The sequence below is a fragment of the Nomia melanderi genome, chromosome 7, assembly GCF_051020985.1.
Source record: "Nomia melanderi isolate GNS246 chromosome 7, iyNomMela1, whole genome shotgun sequence".
In the NCBI taxonomy this organism is placed as follows: Eukaryota; Metazoa; Arthropoda; class Insecta; order Hymenoptera; family Halictidae; genus Nomia; species Nomia melanderi.
The window spans coordinates 18,224,809-18,242,374 of record NC_135005.1 but is presented as its reverse complement, the minus strand read 5'-3'; the positions used below and the strand labels follow the sequence as shown (position 1 = coordinate 18,242,374).

Sequence of the window (17,566 nt, the reverse complement as noted above, 5' to 3'; positions counted from 1 at the left end):
AACGCTTCTCGGACTCCGATACTTCGATATATCGAGACGCGACAGACAGTTCGGGACGAGGGTTCTTTACAAAATAAACAATTTATTTAGTAAAATAATAATACATTATTTATCATTTATATATATATTACACCAGTTTCGGATTAATGGAAGAACGAAAATAACGGTGGTAACGTGTATACATTTACGGAACATACCGCGAACATGAATCGCAATGCTCTTCATTGCGCCTATGCTACAGCTCACGACACATACAATCATGCTACAAATCACTATACAATAGTCTATTTGTACACAGATTGTCCTTCCATAGTGTCCCTTCTATAAAATTTAACGAATTCATTTAATAGACGATGCAGTGCTGTAAAGGCATAGAAAGGCTAACGATAAATTCATGCCGCTGACCCGTATCAACCTTTCGCTCGCTACCCCTAGCAAAGAGTCTCGTATAATTCAGGACAATGAATAATAAATAATAAATAATAAAGATTCTTATCTCTTCGCCGTGCATGAAATAACAATTCTGTACACTGAACGAAAACTGTACAAAGCGTGTAAGAAAATGTTCATCGTTTCCAATGTTTCGAAGAGGAAAAAGATTGACAAGGGGTTAACACCTAGAACGACCAGACATTTTTATTTTCCAAGTGTCGAGACGTTTCGCGTATCGAAATCGCGAAGATACTTTTCAGGGAAATTGTCAAATAAATTCGCGTGTACAGATATAAAATGAAGAAACGTTTCGAATATCGATAAATCTGTTATTTTGATTTGTATACGAAATGATAGATAAGTCAATCTAATTGATCGGTAGCGTACCGATGTCAAAGGTGAACAACTTTCGAAACAATGAACTGCCAGGGGTAGCACGATTGATTCTCCAGACAGACAAGTCATTGGAAGTTACGTTTCGTTTTGTAGTATCCGACAGATTACTGGAAAAGTGTAAGTAGTGTAATCCTTGCTCTGGATAGGTTCGCCGTAGTCGGCGCTAAATTACATGTAAGTGCTTCGAGTTTGTCAAAATAAATAGTCATTTCTATATCTCGTCATCTCGGTTACAATAATAGGCTCTTCCATCATAGAACTGTCTCACAATTAACAGTTTATAAGTATCATAGAAAAATAAAATACGTATCATCGCTTCAAGCCAATCAATCATGTATATATATATATGTATGTATATATATATCATATGTATAGTAGTCGATATTTAAAGGGCCAGGTCTTTCCTAACAAATATATATACACACACAGAATTCTTTTGCCCGAAAAATGGAAAGTTTCAGCAACAATAGCGGACGTAATCAGCACATGCAACAAAACGGAAAGCGGAACGCAGACACAACGATTATCGAAATCAAACGTTAATTGCGACAGATCAACACGTAAAATATTTCTTTCCCTCGCACTTCGCTGTACTCTCTTAAGTCGTCCTCGCCGTTTCAACGTTACTTCTCCTCCTCGTGAGAAACCATCGAACTTAAACGGATATACATCGTATGATATAAATTCGTATGATTATGACACCACATATAAACTACGTGTATTCCGGAAAGAGTATGCGCTCGAAATTACTTGAATTCCCTGGGTATTTCAAAATAATAAGAAGAATACTCTAATGAAAGAATTTGCGAAATTTCGTATCGTTCGAAAACCGTTTGAATTTCTAAACGAAAATGATCGGTGCGTCGCACGAATCACCGTGGACCAGATACAAGTTTGCACACGCTATTTCGTTATTGTAAGCAGATTAATTATAAAGTTATCAAAGTGATTCCCGTAGCACGTCCCGCGAACGTCGAAGCGGTGAAATAAATTTACCTTCGGCACCATCCTATCGGTGAAACGAACAGGTTTCATCCGCCGACGATCGAATGGCGATATCGTGATACAAGATCGAAAGAGCAAACTGAATAGTTGAAAATTCGTTGGATCATCGATGGATCACGGAAATCAGGATCTGATGGTCGACAAGTGAGATTAGAACGTGGATAGTAAAATATGTCCTCCAATCTGTACTCTATGTTGCAAGTCAGTAACGGTGTGTAGAAAAATAATGTCAACCGTATGGCTAACCATACATCCTATGAAAGTACAAACTATAGTACATCATGGAGTTAAAAAAGTCATGGTGTGTTCTCAAACAAACACGATAGTCCGTGACGACGTCGTAGCGTTCATCATCGTTTCACATTGGTAAAATCCCTTGCTGAAAACGCAAAAGTGTCATCCCCCGTGTCAGGCGGCCTTAGTTAACTTTACAATCTTGACTTCCTGCGTCATATAAATATTAAAGTTGTATACACTCAATATATAGATAAATGTTTTCCGATATGGTACATTAACAGTGAGCTAAGCACCGGGGGAAAAAAAAAACGTATTTTAAGGTGTTAAATGTTACTCGTAATTTACTCAAACTATATGTGGTCCTCTTCTTTATTCATTTGTGCTGGTGTTGCTGGTGTCGGGTCATCGTGGAACAGTGGGTTCTTCACTTCCATTTCACCGGTCTTTAATTAAAAATCAAATGTGACTTTAAATCTCGCGAAATTAATCAATAGAATACTTCACAGACGTGAAAAATAATATCCAAAAATAAATGTAAACAATATCTACGGACAACTTGATAATATTCTAACATATTCCATTATTATCGTATAACCTTCGAAAGAAATCTAATATCTACAGAGAATTCAATCGTATCCTACGATAAACACATTGATATTCTCTTTTCTCGATACACAATACAATGGAATAATAAAAAACGGAACAATCGGAAAGAGGCAACTCACAGAAGCCAATCCCGGGCACTCGTAGACGGTGTAGTCCCCTTCTTCGTTCTCCTCCTCGCTCTCTGCTTCAGAAACAGAGCCTGGATCTCTGGACGCAGAAACACGACTGCACAAGTAGTCATTTAAACCCTAGCCTATCAAGCGTCGGCCTAATCTAAATGCTACCGTGACACTGCCGCTAAGCCACTTACTTCTCTAATGCGATTATTTGCTGCTTCTGGTGTTGGAAGTGATACATTTGGGCGGACTGCGCGAGCCTTTGGTCTCCGGAAGGCGACACCTCTTTGTTCGGCCCTGTCACACCGTACGCAGGGTACTCTATGTCCGCTGCAGCTTTAGCTCCCCGTTTCAATCTGTGGAAATCGGCGCGTTATTCGCTGCATCTGCTAACGCATTCGCGACCAGCTTCACGAAAACGTGAACATGTCTCGCGCAATGAAAATCAAGTCACGCGCGTTTTACTCTGAGATCGTTCCTGATCTTCATTTTCATTTCGTAGAGGTCATTTACTAGGTTCACGGACATCTATTCTACAGTTTCCTTTAATGTCCCCAAATTGATACTCGTTAATATATATCCTTGAAATTAGAGTGTCGAAAGTAGATAGTTACGGTCTAGTTTTAGGTGAAACTGCGCCAAACAGACGCGTTCCCTGAACCTAGTTAACGAGATATTCGATCTACGAAGACTGTCCGCCGAAACGAACGCTGGTCGTGAACGTGTTAATAGAGTAGAACATATAATCTGCTGTTCGTAATGTCGGTTACCTGCACCAGGTCAATGTTACCAAGACAAGAACGAACATCGCGGCCGCACTGCAGCCGGCAACGATAGCTGGAAACGAAACGAATCGATCCGCATCGTTAAAAGCGTTCCCTGAGCAATCTTTATCTTATAATTCGGACACGTTTCCTCACCGATGAAGTATATATCATTGTTCAAGTTAGTATTCACTGGCACAACCAAAGGATTGTAGCCCGTGCGTCGCTCCAGCTCCGGCAAGACGATCATCGAAGTGTCCTTGAATTGCAGGTCAGCGTTCCTCGCGGACTCCTCGTGCATCCTGTGCTGCTCCCCGATCTTCTCGTTCCCCAGTTCCGGCTTCGTCTCGTTTCTCATTGGAACCTCTATATTCGGCCGATCGGCGTCTCCTGTGGAACAATCGGTAAGTCAAAACACTAAGAACTATCCGATACAATAGCCATTCGCAATGATGACCACCGATTTCTACACTTAACCCTTTGCACTCGGGAGGTGACTCTCAGTCGCCACTAACAACCATGGTGTTCACCCCTTGGTTTCCTTCTCAACTCTGATCGATACGACTACTTTGTCATTAATGATTTATTAGAAAAGGAGAACAATTCTAAGCATATGTTATGCATATGTTTCCTTTTAAGTATAATAGTTGATTGCAGAGGAATAATATTTACTCAGTTCACGGGTCACAAGTCTTTACTTTCCAGAACAACTAGCGCATAGCGCAATCATATACATCAGAAAACGTTGAAATATTTCTAACGAAAAACTTCCGACAAAGGGTTAACTGTTTCATGTTTCATTGAATTACAGGAGATAGAGGAAACAAGCGGAACCTACCCGTTGAGAAGGGACCGTCCTGGTAGTACCTAGGATCGTTGGGCTTCACGGCGAACGGGTGTCTCTCCGCCAGGTTCGAGTCGTCCATCTTGAAAGTGAAGTCCGGTTCGGGTTCGAGGGACTCCTGCATCTTGTCGTCGTCGTTCTCGCTGCTCGGCGGCTCCCCGTACCTCTCTTGGTAAACGGGCAACAGCTTCTTCATCCCTTTCGCGAGGTTCACCCGGTCGATGTAAGCTCGACGCTTGAGCAGCTCGTCCTGATCGTACTCGTAGTCGTTCTCCGGGAGACCGGGTTCCTCGATGTTGTCCTTGAGCGGCAGGTAAGGCAACTCGAAGCTGGGATACTCCGCGGAACTGTCGTAGGGGTTGTTCCTCTCGGGCGGCGGGTAGTACTTGGTGAGGTGCAGGGGAAGGTAGCGCTGCCTTTCCCGCGGCATCTCGTTGATCGGCTCGTTGCTCATTAACGCCTCCAACAGCTCCCTCGTCTTCTGCCGGTCCAGCACCATCTGCTTCCAGTGCGCCTGGTTCGCCAGGAACACGGACAGCCGGAACTCCGCGTCCTTGATCAGCTGCCTCAGCACCGCGTTCTTCGATGCTTCCGGCACCTCATCTGAGAAACGATCGCAACGTCATCTTGGCTGCAGCGAATCGAGGATAAGATTTTGGTACTTTAACCCTTTGCGGACGAATGTCGACATTTCGGCGAGATGAAATGTTCGTATTTGGAATACCGAGTCGCAGGCGAATGATTTAATCGCTCGGACAGCAAGGGATTGTTACGTAGTTTCTGTTTTTGCTATTATGTAAGCAATCAATATATAATTTAGCTTCATCTGTTGAAGGTTTTCTACGTTTCAAAGAATCTTCGTCCGCAAAGAGTTAATGGGAACTTTGTCTTGTATGATTAACGTTGTATCTGTTGGCGATTATTTGATATCTGGTCTTCTAAAGATTAGTCATTAGCGACTGAAGAGTTTTCAATGGCTTTTCTTAGGATTATCGTTTAGAAGAGGTTTAACTATTTTCTGATATAGTAGGGTTATCGAGAGATCTGTTAATATGCTTTCGGTAGATAAAATCTTAACGATGGTAAATAATAATCTGTCTACAGAAGTTTGCCACTGAACGGGTACTTTGTTAATGATTGTCCTATAATTTCTAGAAAAGCCTACTCAATCTCTTGTAGCGGAAACCTCTGACTTCCAAATGTTCTCGCAGCAGACAGAAACGAACTGAAGAAAACGAAAGGGTACGTGTTTGTAAATCCAGTTTGTATATATATATATACTGTCCAAACTAACATATATATCTCTTATCGGTCTACTTCCTGATACTATCGTAGGAGCCCGTATGTGGATTTCCTGTGTGCTGCTGCTATTTACGCGCGCTCTGTGCATCACAACGATCCGATGAGCGCACAATCATCGACATCCCCTCCGCCAAGCGAAACTTTTCTCGAACAAAGTTTCCCGTCAACTTCGACTGACCTTCTTCCCCCGCGAATCGAAGGGAAAAAGGGCAAACATCTCCTAGCGTTCATTGATAAATAGGAAAGTTACTTTCCGTAACATTCGCGTGGCGAATTCATCGCTGACCAATCAATTACGAAGCATTTAAACAGTTCAGAATTCCAACGAAAGAACAGTGGACGTTTCTCGCGTGAAACGCCATCGAAGCGCAATGTTCCCTTCGTTCCTGGTTTAACCCTTAGCAGTCCTATGTCGAGTCATTTTAACAATTTTTTCTATATTTATTCGTAGTATCGCGATTGTACCATTTAAAGGTAACATTTCAACGACTCCCAAATATTCTTGAATAAATAAATAGAGCGTCGTATTAAGCTGCAATCGAACGAACTAACGTCAACGTGAACCTCAAAGTGAGAAACCAAGAGCACTTCGGACCGCAAAGGGTTAAATTGATTCGCCAATGACCCTTGCCCCGTGTTAATGCCCGTGGACACGCTCGCGAAACCATATGCAGTCGCCAACCGACGCCAACCGACGCGAAACGGCGGAACTTCCTTGAAAACAGGAATATCTGGGTTCCACCGATAAGAGGGAAGATTAATTTCACTGACAATGGAACGGGCGAATCGAGGAAACCGCGATAAACGCGAGACAAGTTGACGAAACCGAGATAACAACCGGTACAACAGGACGCAACAGAAAGTCCTGTAGAAATGAACGTCGAATTTCACGTCGGAATGACGCAAACGTGCTTCTCCGTTGGAAATAAATCAATTCGCTCGTTTAAATGTCAACGAATTCACGGTGAACCCTCGCGTTATTCGGAGGAATGGCGAAGCGATGACTCCGTCAGCCAACTGCACCGTTAGCATCGTCGATCAATGATGATGTAAGAGCCTATATCGAAGAAACAGCGAAAGACTACGGAGACGTTTCCCCGAGTGGGAACAGTTTCCAAGGGAATCGCGTCGCTCCTAGAGCCGACATTTTACCGTATCAATGCAACAACGTTCGCAATCACGACATAATCTTATCACCGGGCAACATTGACAAGTACATTCTATTTTCACGCGTTCGTCCATAACCATCGACGTCAAACGCAAGAAACAACACCTCGGTATTAAACATTCCAAAACAAACATCTGCATACTCGAAACCTGAGATAACGTTTCCAAAGTATCTACCGAAACACTGCCCTCCCTCTAACTAATGCTGCAACTATCATCAAACGCAAGAAACAACACGTCAGTCACGAGCTCGCAAACACGTCGACGCCGAAAAATCGAGATAACATTACCAAGCTACACGTAATTAGCAACCTTCCCTCTTTCGTCAGGTGGTGCAGCGTGGCACGGGCGCAAATAAAATTCGCCGAGTCCAACGTTAACGAAGAAAGTCTCGGGGAAGGAAAGCGAAGGCATGCGACACGAAGGATGCGGCAACCGGAAGGTGCGCCGCGTACCATCCCGGCGATAGTACGGGCGTCGTGTGTCATTACCCCCGAAAACGCGAATGTTTTTCAGTTGATCCGCGGGGACGGTAAACGCTCACCTCGATAAAACTTTAGTTCGCCGATGGAGAGGGTGACGAGGACGCAACAGGGTAACAGCAGCCATGTGCAGGTGCAGAGGGACGGTGTCATCGTCACCGCGGCGACTGGCAGGTGTCGGCCAGGTGTGGTATCCACAGGTTTTTATCGTTGTCCCGTCCGTCGTGGTTCCATATGTAAGCGCGTCATTTCATTGAGGGCAGAGACAGAGAGAGCTTGCGCGGTCAAGTTCCGCTTCCAATCAATACCGCCATTACCCTTTCCACCGGCGCGGCTACCGACGCCAACGGAACCGACGCTCCTCGGCCTCTCCTCTGCGACGAGTCGCGACGCCTCTTGTCCCTGCCCGCCCTTTGCTCTTTTCCACGCTCGAGGAATGTCTCCTCCCTTTTCTCGCAGCCACCGATCGGGAACTTGAAGTTCGATTCTGAATGGACGATTTTTTTGGAAGATGCCCGAGTTGAGTAGATTCTTCGTTCGACGGGGAACGCGTTGGATGACCCACGAATTCACCCGATAATCCCCGTATATCGCCTTGTACTTACACACCGCAAGGCACAGGATTTACGAGGGCTGACATTCTACCTCGAGGACGTCCCGGTCGATGGCGCTCTTCGCTTCGTTCTGGGGAACACCCTTAATGCCTGCGAATTCACCCGATAATCGAGTTAGAAGTCCACGCGTGAAGTCGCTTTTTGGGCGTTTCCTGGTTCTTCTCGATGTTCGTGGAATTAAAGCTTTCGAAGTATTTTTCTTGGTTATTCAAGGTCGAGCCTTTCTTATAGACTCTGAATACGTTTCGTTTCAGAAATATTCGATGATTCTTTTCTAGAGTACAAGTTTCTGACTCGATTATCACCTTCAGGGGGTGGGTTCCTCTGTGTTAAAGGGTTCGTCGTTTTAGTAGTATCGGATAGAGAAGTCTTACTTGGTCAACCCAATTGTTATTTCGACCTAGTTGTTGACGGTGTAAAAGCAAGTTGTCTCTTCGTGAAACTAGGGAATGAAGTCTTTAATGTCGTTTTAACTTACAAATTAGTATAACTCGTACCAATTAGTAATTCGAATGAAACAATCCTTAATACATAAATTATCATTTTTACAACCTTGAAAATATATTCCCCAAAGTATATATAAAACACAGCTACGTTACTCGTTCGAATTTCACATGAAACTTCATAAACGAATTGACACGATTTTGATAGAAAACTTCATAAACGAATCTCGAGTGTAATACAGTTTGCCTGGCAGCCGGAAAACGAAGCTACGGTTTCGCGCTCCGATAATTCACTGGTCGCTCGGCGACTGATAATCCAAACCGCGGACAGTCCCAACGCCGATGAAAATTGTTGACGCCAACTCTAGCTTTTCGCTAAACAACTTAATTCCGCTCGATATCTGGCAGGTTTCTATCAACGTGTCCGCACGTGGCACGCTCTTTCCACTGGTTCCTCTCCGGCCGAAGCGTTCCGAGCTGATTCGCGTGGGCCGCGAACGCCGATAAACATTTTTACTGACGGTGTCGGGCTAAAATTTATAACAAATACGTGTACACAGGCGTGTGCGCTCGTTTTTAAACCGCTGACACGCGTCAGCCGCTTCTATTTTCTAACTGAAACGCTCCGCCGCGGGCGAACGTCTCCTTAATACGTTTATCCGCTTACGAACACTCGCGGGGAATCCGCTGACAAACCGTTAAATCGCCGACCCGTGGCATTCGTGTAACAACAGAGGCGTGCAACGGTCGATTCTTTAATGTTGAATGCCGTGGGGGTCACCGGTGACCCCCAACCGAATCGAGTCACTATAATTCGATTAACCAGTTAACTGTGGAATTCAGTTGGAAAAACCTGCGTTTTCAGTAAAATAAAAAAATGGAGCGTGTGCTCGTCGAACGTAGGACGAATGCGCGTAGAGTATATTTTAACCCTTTGCACTCAAAAAATTTGTCGCTAGGAATGTTCAATTTACTTTTATGAGATATAGATGACATTTTTTTAAACTAACTTCACGAGGAATCTATTCATAAAGTAAGGGGGACATTGGTATTTTATTTCCACATTTCACGTATCGACAGATTACTCAAGACCTAATGTTAAATACGAAATTTTATAATTTTGATGCACCAATCGAGTGGTGACTGAGAGGCATCTTTGCCAACTAAATTCTACAGTTAACTGGTTAATACTCTTATTATTGGTATATTTGTATATTCCTTCTTTTATCCGAATTTAGGTATAGCGTTCTAATAAAGGGAGCGAAGCAATAAAGATTCATTAGGAAAACATTAAAATAACTTTATTCACGGTACAGTTTGTGATAAACATTACGTATTTCGAAGAAATTCGAATAAATCGACGAATCGTCCCATCGATTATCTCGAACCGCCTCGAGAGTGTCGATTCTCGATGCTCACTATTCCCGCGTTCAACGATCGTTAAACGATTCGAATATACGAGTGTGATTATTAAACAATATCCAACGATCTTATACAACATTCATACAATTATGCATATTTCACATTTAACAGGTAATATATATTCATACGTTAACCTCCGTCAAGCGATGCCTGAATTTATTTGAACTTCGACACAGGTTTCGACTAGGTTTGAAAAAGGTGGGCATAACCAGCATTCGACGTCAGAAAATAATATTCTTTTTGTACATGCCGAGGAGGCACTGAACGAATGCAAAGTAAGTAAATTATTTGTACAAATAGGGGCAGGTTGTTCTAGTTCGAAATATAAGATGAGAAATGTCGTTTAAGTGTCTACGTCGCAAATCAATGATTCGCCTTTCGAGAGAGCACGTGGTTTGCTTTTCTCCGTTAATTTTTGCTTTCTCTTTCTGTTCACCACGCCGTCCGTTGCATCCATCATTCGTAAAATTTGCGTTTGATCGGAACAATCGACGGGAGCAACGGATATATCTCTAACCGCTCTGAATTTCCCGCAATTGTTCAGATGCTCGTTTTCCAAGCGGAAAAAGTTCCATATAAATCTCCTGCAGGAGAAAGACTAACGATTACTTCCCGCGATCCGTGCGATCGATAATTGGCTGTTACATTTATATGTACGATAACTTCAGGTCAAACGTATTAACGAAACAAATTTGCAGATTGGACTATGGGATGGCTGAAAATTAATTGTTCATTGGAAATCGTTTGTTTTGAGCGAATATTTACTGCGTAGAATAAAAACAATGTGATCGTAATAACGTTTGATAAGGTTTTTATTAACATTTAGGATGTAACGGCCAGTTGATTTTAATTGAACTTGTATCATTAGTCGAAAGCTTAATTCATGCTGAACTGCTTGCATGCAAATTAGTGTGTCATCTACAGAAAATAAATAATTAACCTTGTAGGATGAATGAGAATGTAGTGTTTCGTATGAAACATACCGCGTGAGGTTATAAATAGAAAAATAAAATCTCTCGGTTAGAAAATGCTAATTTCAACGATCATGGAATTTCTTGAGGTCATCGACTTCGTCGTTCGTTCGATCCATTAGGTGCATTACCGTCTTTGGCTCTTTGTCTTTCTTCTTGGTATCTAGAAAGTCCTATGAAGATATCCCGACCTGCTTGGGATTTGCCTACGTTGTAGTATTTGCCTATTTGATCCTAGATGTTCATTTTCGAGACGAAAGTAATTCCAATTGTATCTTCTATCAACTGATTAGTAAGATGATTTATGATATATTCCAAATGTTGTTTATTATATTTTAGTAGAATGACTTTTGATTACTGGTACAGCAATAATAAAACAAAATGAAAGACCATGTACACATTTAGTAAATAGAAAAATCAAAATAATGAAAGGTATATTTGTCCTATAAAATGTATGAGGGAATAAAAATGAAATAAACAATAAAATCTGTTTACATCGTGCTATTTATTGAAATTTATTAGTTTCACTCAGCAGATATATGTTTGAGTAGGCCAGGTGTGACTGAAATGTTAACTGATCTTTTAATAACATGCAAGCAAAAATATATTTTAAGCTGCACTGAAAATTATACGGTACACAAAAATGTGCAATATAAATTACTTCGTATGTGTTTACATTATGGCATGCACAGTAAAGGCTATAAAAAAAAATATGTATCTTTCTAACAGCGATGTTATTTTAATTTAATCATACCTGAACACTTCCAATGGAGCAACTATAGAGACCATCAAATCTGCATGTACATATCCCATTTCAGTTAGAGACAAGGAAAATGCCCAACCAAAACGAAGTATAAAATCCTCAATTATAGCAAAGTAATAATAGTACTGCAATACAATGTAAATGCAAAGAAAATTTAATTACTGGCTTGAGAAAGATCATGGTGCTGCTTTCTACTATAACGACAAACTTACTGGAGAAGAATAAACTATTTCTTCTCTGAGAAATTTATTTTCTCCCGCATTGCTATCGAATAATCCCCAATCCAATTTCACATCCCATGTGTAAGCGAAACAAGAACTCATTATACTTGCGGTGATCCACAGATAAAAATAAGGGTTCTCTGTCGACATCACATAATACTCTGTAAGAAGATCCCATGAAGAAATTTCTAAGGCTCGCGTCATGCTGACAATTAAAACTTACTGGAGTTAGTCAAATGTAGATATGAAAAAACTACAACAAAGAAACTGGTAGCATATTTCGCTGCATTTACAAGATGGGGGAAGGCCTCTTTTGTGTCTCTGTACCGACGCAAACATTGTGCGAATCGAAACCAGGCTGGTAAACAAGCCACAAATGGTCTCATCGATAGTTCTCGCATTATGCAAGTTTCTGCGTCTAAAATAAATATAATTATATAAATAAAAGTTTGTTGAGATCATGCTATAATTGTTTACACACCTGTAACACTAGTCCAAGAAGAGTTTTGTACATAAAAGCACACAAAATACTGGAAGTCTAAGAAAACAGTGTGGAGGGAATTCAACTGATCAGCGAGCCAAAAATCAGCAAAGCCGACATAAAAGAAGGGGGCGCAAAATATTCTTCCCATAACTCGAAGCGCCCAAAATCTAGCCTCGTGTCGCAAAGTTTTTGTTGGATTAAATAAAAATAGAGCTAATAATGTATATAATAACATCTGCAACCAATAATTTAATTATTTACAGTTTCTGTTTAATTGATTGATACGAAAACTTACTGGTTGAACAAATGGTGGTATTCCTAATGTTTCACTGTACAGGAAACCTAATATTGATAAGGACCAAACAAGCCCAAACACACTTGCCATTTCAATTATATGCTGAAAATATGTTGGTCGTGAATACATAATTAATAATTTATTAATGATTATCTGTATGCTACTCTAATATCAATGACTGAAAACAACCTGTTCGGACAGATGATTCCTAGGATCAAGCTCAAATATTAAGACATGATTTACACCAGAAGATCTCCACCCATACACATTTATTCCCATAAGGAAGAAAAACTGAACAATGAGAAGTGGTCCGCGATATAATCTGCATAAAACTCGCCAGTTATTATTATCTTTATATCGTATACCTATAAAAGTAGAGCAAATTATAATAAATGTTTTAAGATGCTTTCAATTCCTTTTATGATACAGTTATAGAAACAGTTGTTCACCTGACAGTAATACTGCTATGAGAAGTACAACGAAAGCCCCAGAAAATATTCCAACTTTAAATGTAATCCATGGAGATAGTTGTTCTCCAAGTGGAGGTACTCTTAAACGTTTCATAGCACGCTGTCTGTCTCCCTGTTCTAAATCCCGAGTAACTAATGCTTCCGTTTCGGCAATAAGTCTGTCTATATCTTTGTGTGTATGAAACAATGCTGTGTCTACATGTTCTGCCCTCCATTTTGCCCCAAGTTCTATATTTAAAAGCTGAAATAACACAATAGCTTTTCTTTAAATAATACGAATATACATTTGCACATATAGGGTGAACTATGTAATACGACCATCCCTATTAATTTCATTGTACATCATATAAGATTTTTTTTTCACCAATAACATTTTATACCTATCTACCTTGTGACTTCTGTAGGTCACCTTTCAAATTATATTAAAAGAGTTATGTCCTTATTTAGACCAGCAGCAATGAAAACAGGGCTGTGTAAATTACATACTACACCTTACATATGTACAATCCATTTGTACATACTTTATCGTGCTTTTTTAATATCTTTCTGAATCCAGTGAAATTAAGATTTTGATAATTTTGAAGTAAAATAAGAAACAGATAAAATTCAGAGAAAGCTAATTTTAGTTCCTGAAGTTTGCGTGCTGAGACTGGCTTTTTGTGCAGAATATTATTACGATAACGAGATTTACGGCTCCCCTGTTTATCCTCAGAGACTGATAAAATTTCGCTTAATTCATTGTTCAGACTTGCAAATCTTCGTGTAGCTTCTGCCAGCTTTTCTAAAGAAGTAAATAATGTTATAAGAAATTCCTAACTATAAAAGAACATAGATATATGTGATGTAACTTACCAGAATAAAATGTGTTTATCTTTGCTAGTTCTTTGTCACAATAATGAAAAAATTTGTCATCAAACTTATTAAAATAACGTTCCAATACATGCGATTCTGTTGTATCTGCTGATGGTGCTTGCTCTACTGCTGCATAGAGCAAAGCTTTCATTTCCTGTGTAACAATATTATTATTTCAATATAAGGATATCTTTCAGAGTACTCAATAAGTTTATAAATCACTAATTAATGGGCATATTAACTCATTAAATAGCACATGAGATAAGGTTCAATTCCCCAAAAGAATTTCAGCCATAATTAAAAAATATTAACATAAAACTCTCTCTGCAATATTCTCTGAGGTTTAAAATTTAATAAAAAACCAAAAAAAGACATTTAACAAAAAATAGAAAATAATTCTAAAAATAATAATTAACTTTTGGAAAAGTATCATTGAAAAAATATTGTTGCTGAGAGGTTCGATAAAAAGATATTAAATATTATAGTAAAACTTAAGCATTAAACTTTCGGTTTTACCTCGTAATTTATATATTGTTTTCTCCATTCTGGTGTAATATGAGCACTTAAATGCTCTGCGAACTTCATTTTCGTTCAGGAATTAAATTGTTCGATGATTGCAGTACCCGTACTTTAACAAATACAGTAAAGTACAGGTATCAGAATAAATGGTTCATCAAGAGAAGTCATAACGAGTTATTTTAGGAAAAACAAATTGAACTTACGAAAGGTACTTGCATTGTACACAAATTCATTCAGGTTATGAACACCGCATAGTACTTATGATATAATGCACGTTTTAAAATTATTTCACAATCACATTTCAGTTTTTGTTACTATAATTATTGGAAAAAGTAATTGATATTTTTGGTTGTAAATTTATTATAGATAGGTCCACTGTTCCAAAGTAATCTGCATCGGAAACAATTGACAAAAAACAATAAGATTGTTCATTATGTCAACAAAACTAACATTCGCGAGATACAAACAATTACGATGGGTAATTAAACAATTAATACTATTATTTTAATGTAGAGTAGTGCTAAGCAATTAAAAACTTTAGTATTATTTTCGAGTGATTTCGTTTGTTTAAAAAATATTGATGGTTGATTAGTCTAATAAAGAATTCTAAGTTAATTTTACATGCTGTGCTCCTTTTTTTAAATAGTATTCAACGAAGAATAAATTTCAAGTCATAGAGCCTGTACTTGATAAAATATCAGTTGGAGAAATGAAACACAGAACTCATCCAGGTATAATTAGGCCCAGAGTACCAGAACATCCCAAATGGCTTTATGATGTAATTCGAATACTTTTAAAAGGTAACAAAGAAGTAAAAATATATTTAGCAACATAAATATTAAATAATATTAAAAGAAATATTTATTTAAGATACATCTATACCAATAAAATCAATTTACACAAGTGGACAAAAGATGGCTTTATATTTAAAAGGAAGACATGCTCCACCTGAAGGGAAGGACATTGAAATTAAATTAAAAAAAGTTCAAAATCGTCTTAAACAAGATATAAGTATGGAAGATTTACAGCATAACCAAAAAGCTTTGAGACTCTTTAAGGATCTTGTTTATCATTGGGCGCCAATTGAATATGATAGGCATACAGGCTTGTCATATTTAGTAAGCAGAAGTGTACCTGAATATACTGTTCTGTACAAAATCTTTAATGAAATTAAACATAGAGATACTGATTTTGTACCTAAAACATTGTTTGATTTTGGTTCTGGTGTTGGAACAGTCATGTGGTAAGACATGCGAGTCTACTTATTCTCTGATTGATATGAACAAAAGTAGTGAAAAATACAAGTTGAATTTCTTTTAGGGCAGCATCTTACTTCTGGGTTAAATCTATTATGGAATATTATTGTGTTGATGTTTCTGGTGATATGAATGATCTGTCTGAATATATTATAAAGAGGGCTACACCCCATATTACATCTAAATATATTTTCTACAGACAATTTTTACCTGCATCACCAGTTGTAAGAACACAAATTATTATATGATAAAACGTTTTGATAACTTTTGTACGTATACATATGTTTTGTGTTATAGCCAACTTATGATATTGTAGTGAGTGCATATTCCTTACTTGAATTACCAAACCAAAAAACACGAATTGAAGTGATCAAGAAACTTTGGGATAAGACATCACGATATCTAATTATTGTAGAACAAGGAACAAAAGTTGGATTTGAGGTAAAATTTACTCTCTTATAATTGATCTACTCATTTTATCAATTTAATAATTAATAACTTACTTTTAAATAGATAATCAATGAAGCTCGAGACTTTATACTTAATTACACTGAAAAGGATGAGTCAGGTGTGCATGTATTTTCGCCTGTAAGTACATATCATATGTACATATGTTCAATTCTGAAGCATACTGAAAAAGTCTCCACATTTAAAGTACGAAATAATCATACAATTTTTTTAGTGTCCACATGACTTGACATGTCCCAGATCTTTACAGGATAAACTTCCCTGTAATTTCGAGGTTGTATATTTAACATTACCTATTCCTAAAACGTCTGAATACAAACGTGAACGATATTCGTATGTAGTGCTTAAGAAAGGTATTACATAAATATTCATTTTAAAATAGAAAATGACGAAAGAAACTTTTACTTGTAATTCATTTTTAAGTATTCAATTGTAGAGAAACGTTCAGAAAATGACGACAACTGGCCTCGACTTATTAACCAAGTGTTGAAACGTTCGAAGCATGCTATATGCCGCATGTGTGCAGCTTCTGGAGAATTACACGAACAGGTTTTCACTGCATGGCAGAACGGGAAGTCTGTGTCCTTCAGATTCTAATCGATGCATTCGGATGCGTGTGTAGTACTAAATTAATACATTTCCTATTTTTTAGGCAAACATACCGTTGTGCCAGAAGTAGCGAATGGGGCGATCGTTTACCTGTTACAACGGAGAAGACAAAAGAAATTACCGAAGCAGATAAATGGCGAGAAAAAATGAAAATAGAAGGAACTGTCGATAAAGAGGGAATAGAAGAAATTGTCGATGAAGAGGGAATAGAAGAAACTGCCGATGAAAAGAGAATAAAAGAAACTATGGAAATAGAAGAAGTTATTGATCTTATAAAAAAACTGATGGATGAAAAGGAAAGAAAAGAAGCAACGGGTACAGAGGAAACTGATGTATTACCATCGAATGATCCAAATAAACATTAACAGATATACAATTAATAAGTCTAAAATACAGACACGATGAAACTACACACCTTGCCATTTTATATCACTGAAGAGCCCGTTTTCTTTAACAATAAAAATAATAAATGTAATTGTTTCCTTTTCAAACTTATTTATACTTATTATACAATACTTATAAACGTTACTTTAATTAGTTCTGAAAAACCATGATTACGAACTACGACAATACTAGATATTTAAGACACTCGTCAATTTAGTTATAACATTCTTTACGACTCTGCGAATCAGTTTTACAGAGTACAAAGTTACGGTTATCCACGATGAGATCTCTCGCGCGAATTTCGATTAACTGTCCCCTTATATTGTGCTACATTTTACGGGTGTTATTCAACAACTTCTGCCCGCAAAATAAAAAGATCAACGTGTCGTAGGGGGGTATTTAAAAGCCGTATGCGAGCCTGTCCAAAGCCAGTTCTGCTTACAG

General features: G+C 38.7%; 3 protein-coding genes and 1 long non-coding RNA gene across 7 annotated transcripts; 2 read left to right on the top strand and 2 right to left on the bottom strand.

Moving 5' to 3' along the window:
- Positions 1-62: 62 nt before the first annotated feature.
- On the bottom strand, positions 63-9,155 carry LOC116425182 (uncharacterized). 3 transcript variants are annotated; one of them, XM_076369339.1, is made up of 8 exons: positions 7,414-9,155; positions 4,395-5,003; positions 3,713-3,946; positions 3,563-3,629; positions 2,987-3,148; positions 2,796-2,901; positions 2,416-2,513; positions 63-2,277 (listed from the first exon to the last, which is right to left on the bottom strand). In XM_076369339.1, the coding sequence occupies exons 1-7, from the start codon at positions 7,502-7,504 to the stop codon at positions 2,421-2,423; spliced, it is 1,362 nt and encodes a 453-aa protein (XP_076225454.1). In that variant the 5' UTR covers positions 7,505-9,155; the 3' UTR covers positions 63-2,277; positions 2,416-2,420. The 3 variants fall into 3 exon arrangements, with proteins under 3 accessions (XP_076225454.1, XP_031828408.1, XP_076225456.1); XM_031972548.2 differs by having other exon boundaries at positions 63-2,513; XM_076369341.1 differs by having other exon boundaries at positions 63-2,513; positions 2,796-2,883.
- On the top strand, positions 9,065-11,295 carry LOC143174735 (uncharacterized). The gene is made up of 2 exons (XR_012999003.1): positions 9,065-9,941; positions 10,007-11,295. It is a non-coding gene; the product is annotated as an uncharacterized LOC143174735 (long non-coding RNA).
- Positions 9,895-14,753, bottom strand: LOC116425054 (solute carrier family 53 member 1). 2 transcript variants are annotated; one of them, XM_031972249.2, is made up of 12 exons: positions 14,609-14,753; positions 14,403-14,514; positions 13,887-14,040; positions 13,556-13,815; positions 13,014-13,275; positions 12,754-12,929; positions 12,565-12,666; positions 12,267-12,504; positions 12,009-12,203; positions 11,777-11,946; positions 11,556-11,689; positions 9,895-10,414 (listed from the first exon to the last, which is right to left on the bottom strand). In XM_031972249.2, the coding sequence occupies exons 2-12, from the start codon at positions 14,469-14,471 to the stop codon at positions 10,174-10,176; spliced, it is 2,001 nt and encodes a 666-aa protein (XP_031828109.1). In that variant the 5' UTR covers positions 14,472-14,514; positions 14,609-14,753; the 3' UTR covers positions 9,895-10,173. The 2 variants fall into 2 exon arrangements, with proteins under 2 accessions (XP_031828109.1, XP_076225453.1); XM_076369338.1 differs by lacking the exon at positions 14,609-14,753 and having other exon boundaries at positions 11,777-11,925; positions 14,403-14,550.
- Positions 14,462-17,150, top strand: LOC116425055 (ribosome assembly protein METTL17, mitochondrial). Its single transcript, XM_031972250.2, has 10 exons — positions 14,462-14,613; positions 14,772-14,883; positions 15,052-15,205; positions 15,276-15,648; positions 15,726-15,885; positions 15,959-16,102; positions 16,175-16,249; positions 16,344-16,482; positions 16,566-16,704; positions 16,782-17,150. Exons 2-10 carry the CDS (start codon positions 14,839-14,841, stop codon positions 17,101-17,103), a joined length of 1,551 nt encoding a protein of 516 aa, XP_031828110.1. The 5' UTR covers positions 14,462-14,613; positions 14,772-14,838; the 3' UTR covers positions 17,104-17,150.
- Positions 17,151-17,566: the final 416 nt, after the last annotated feature.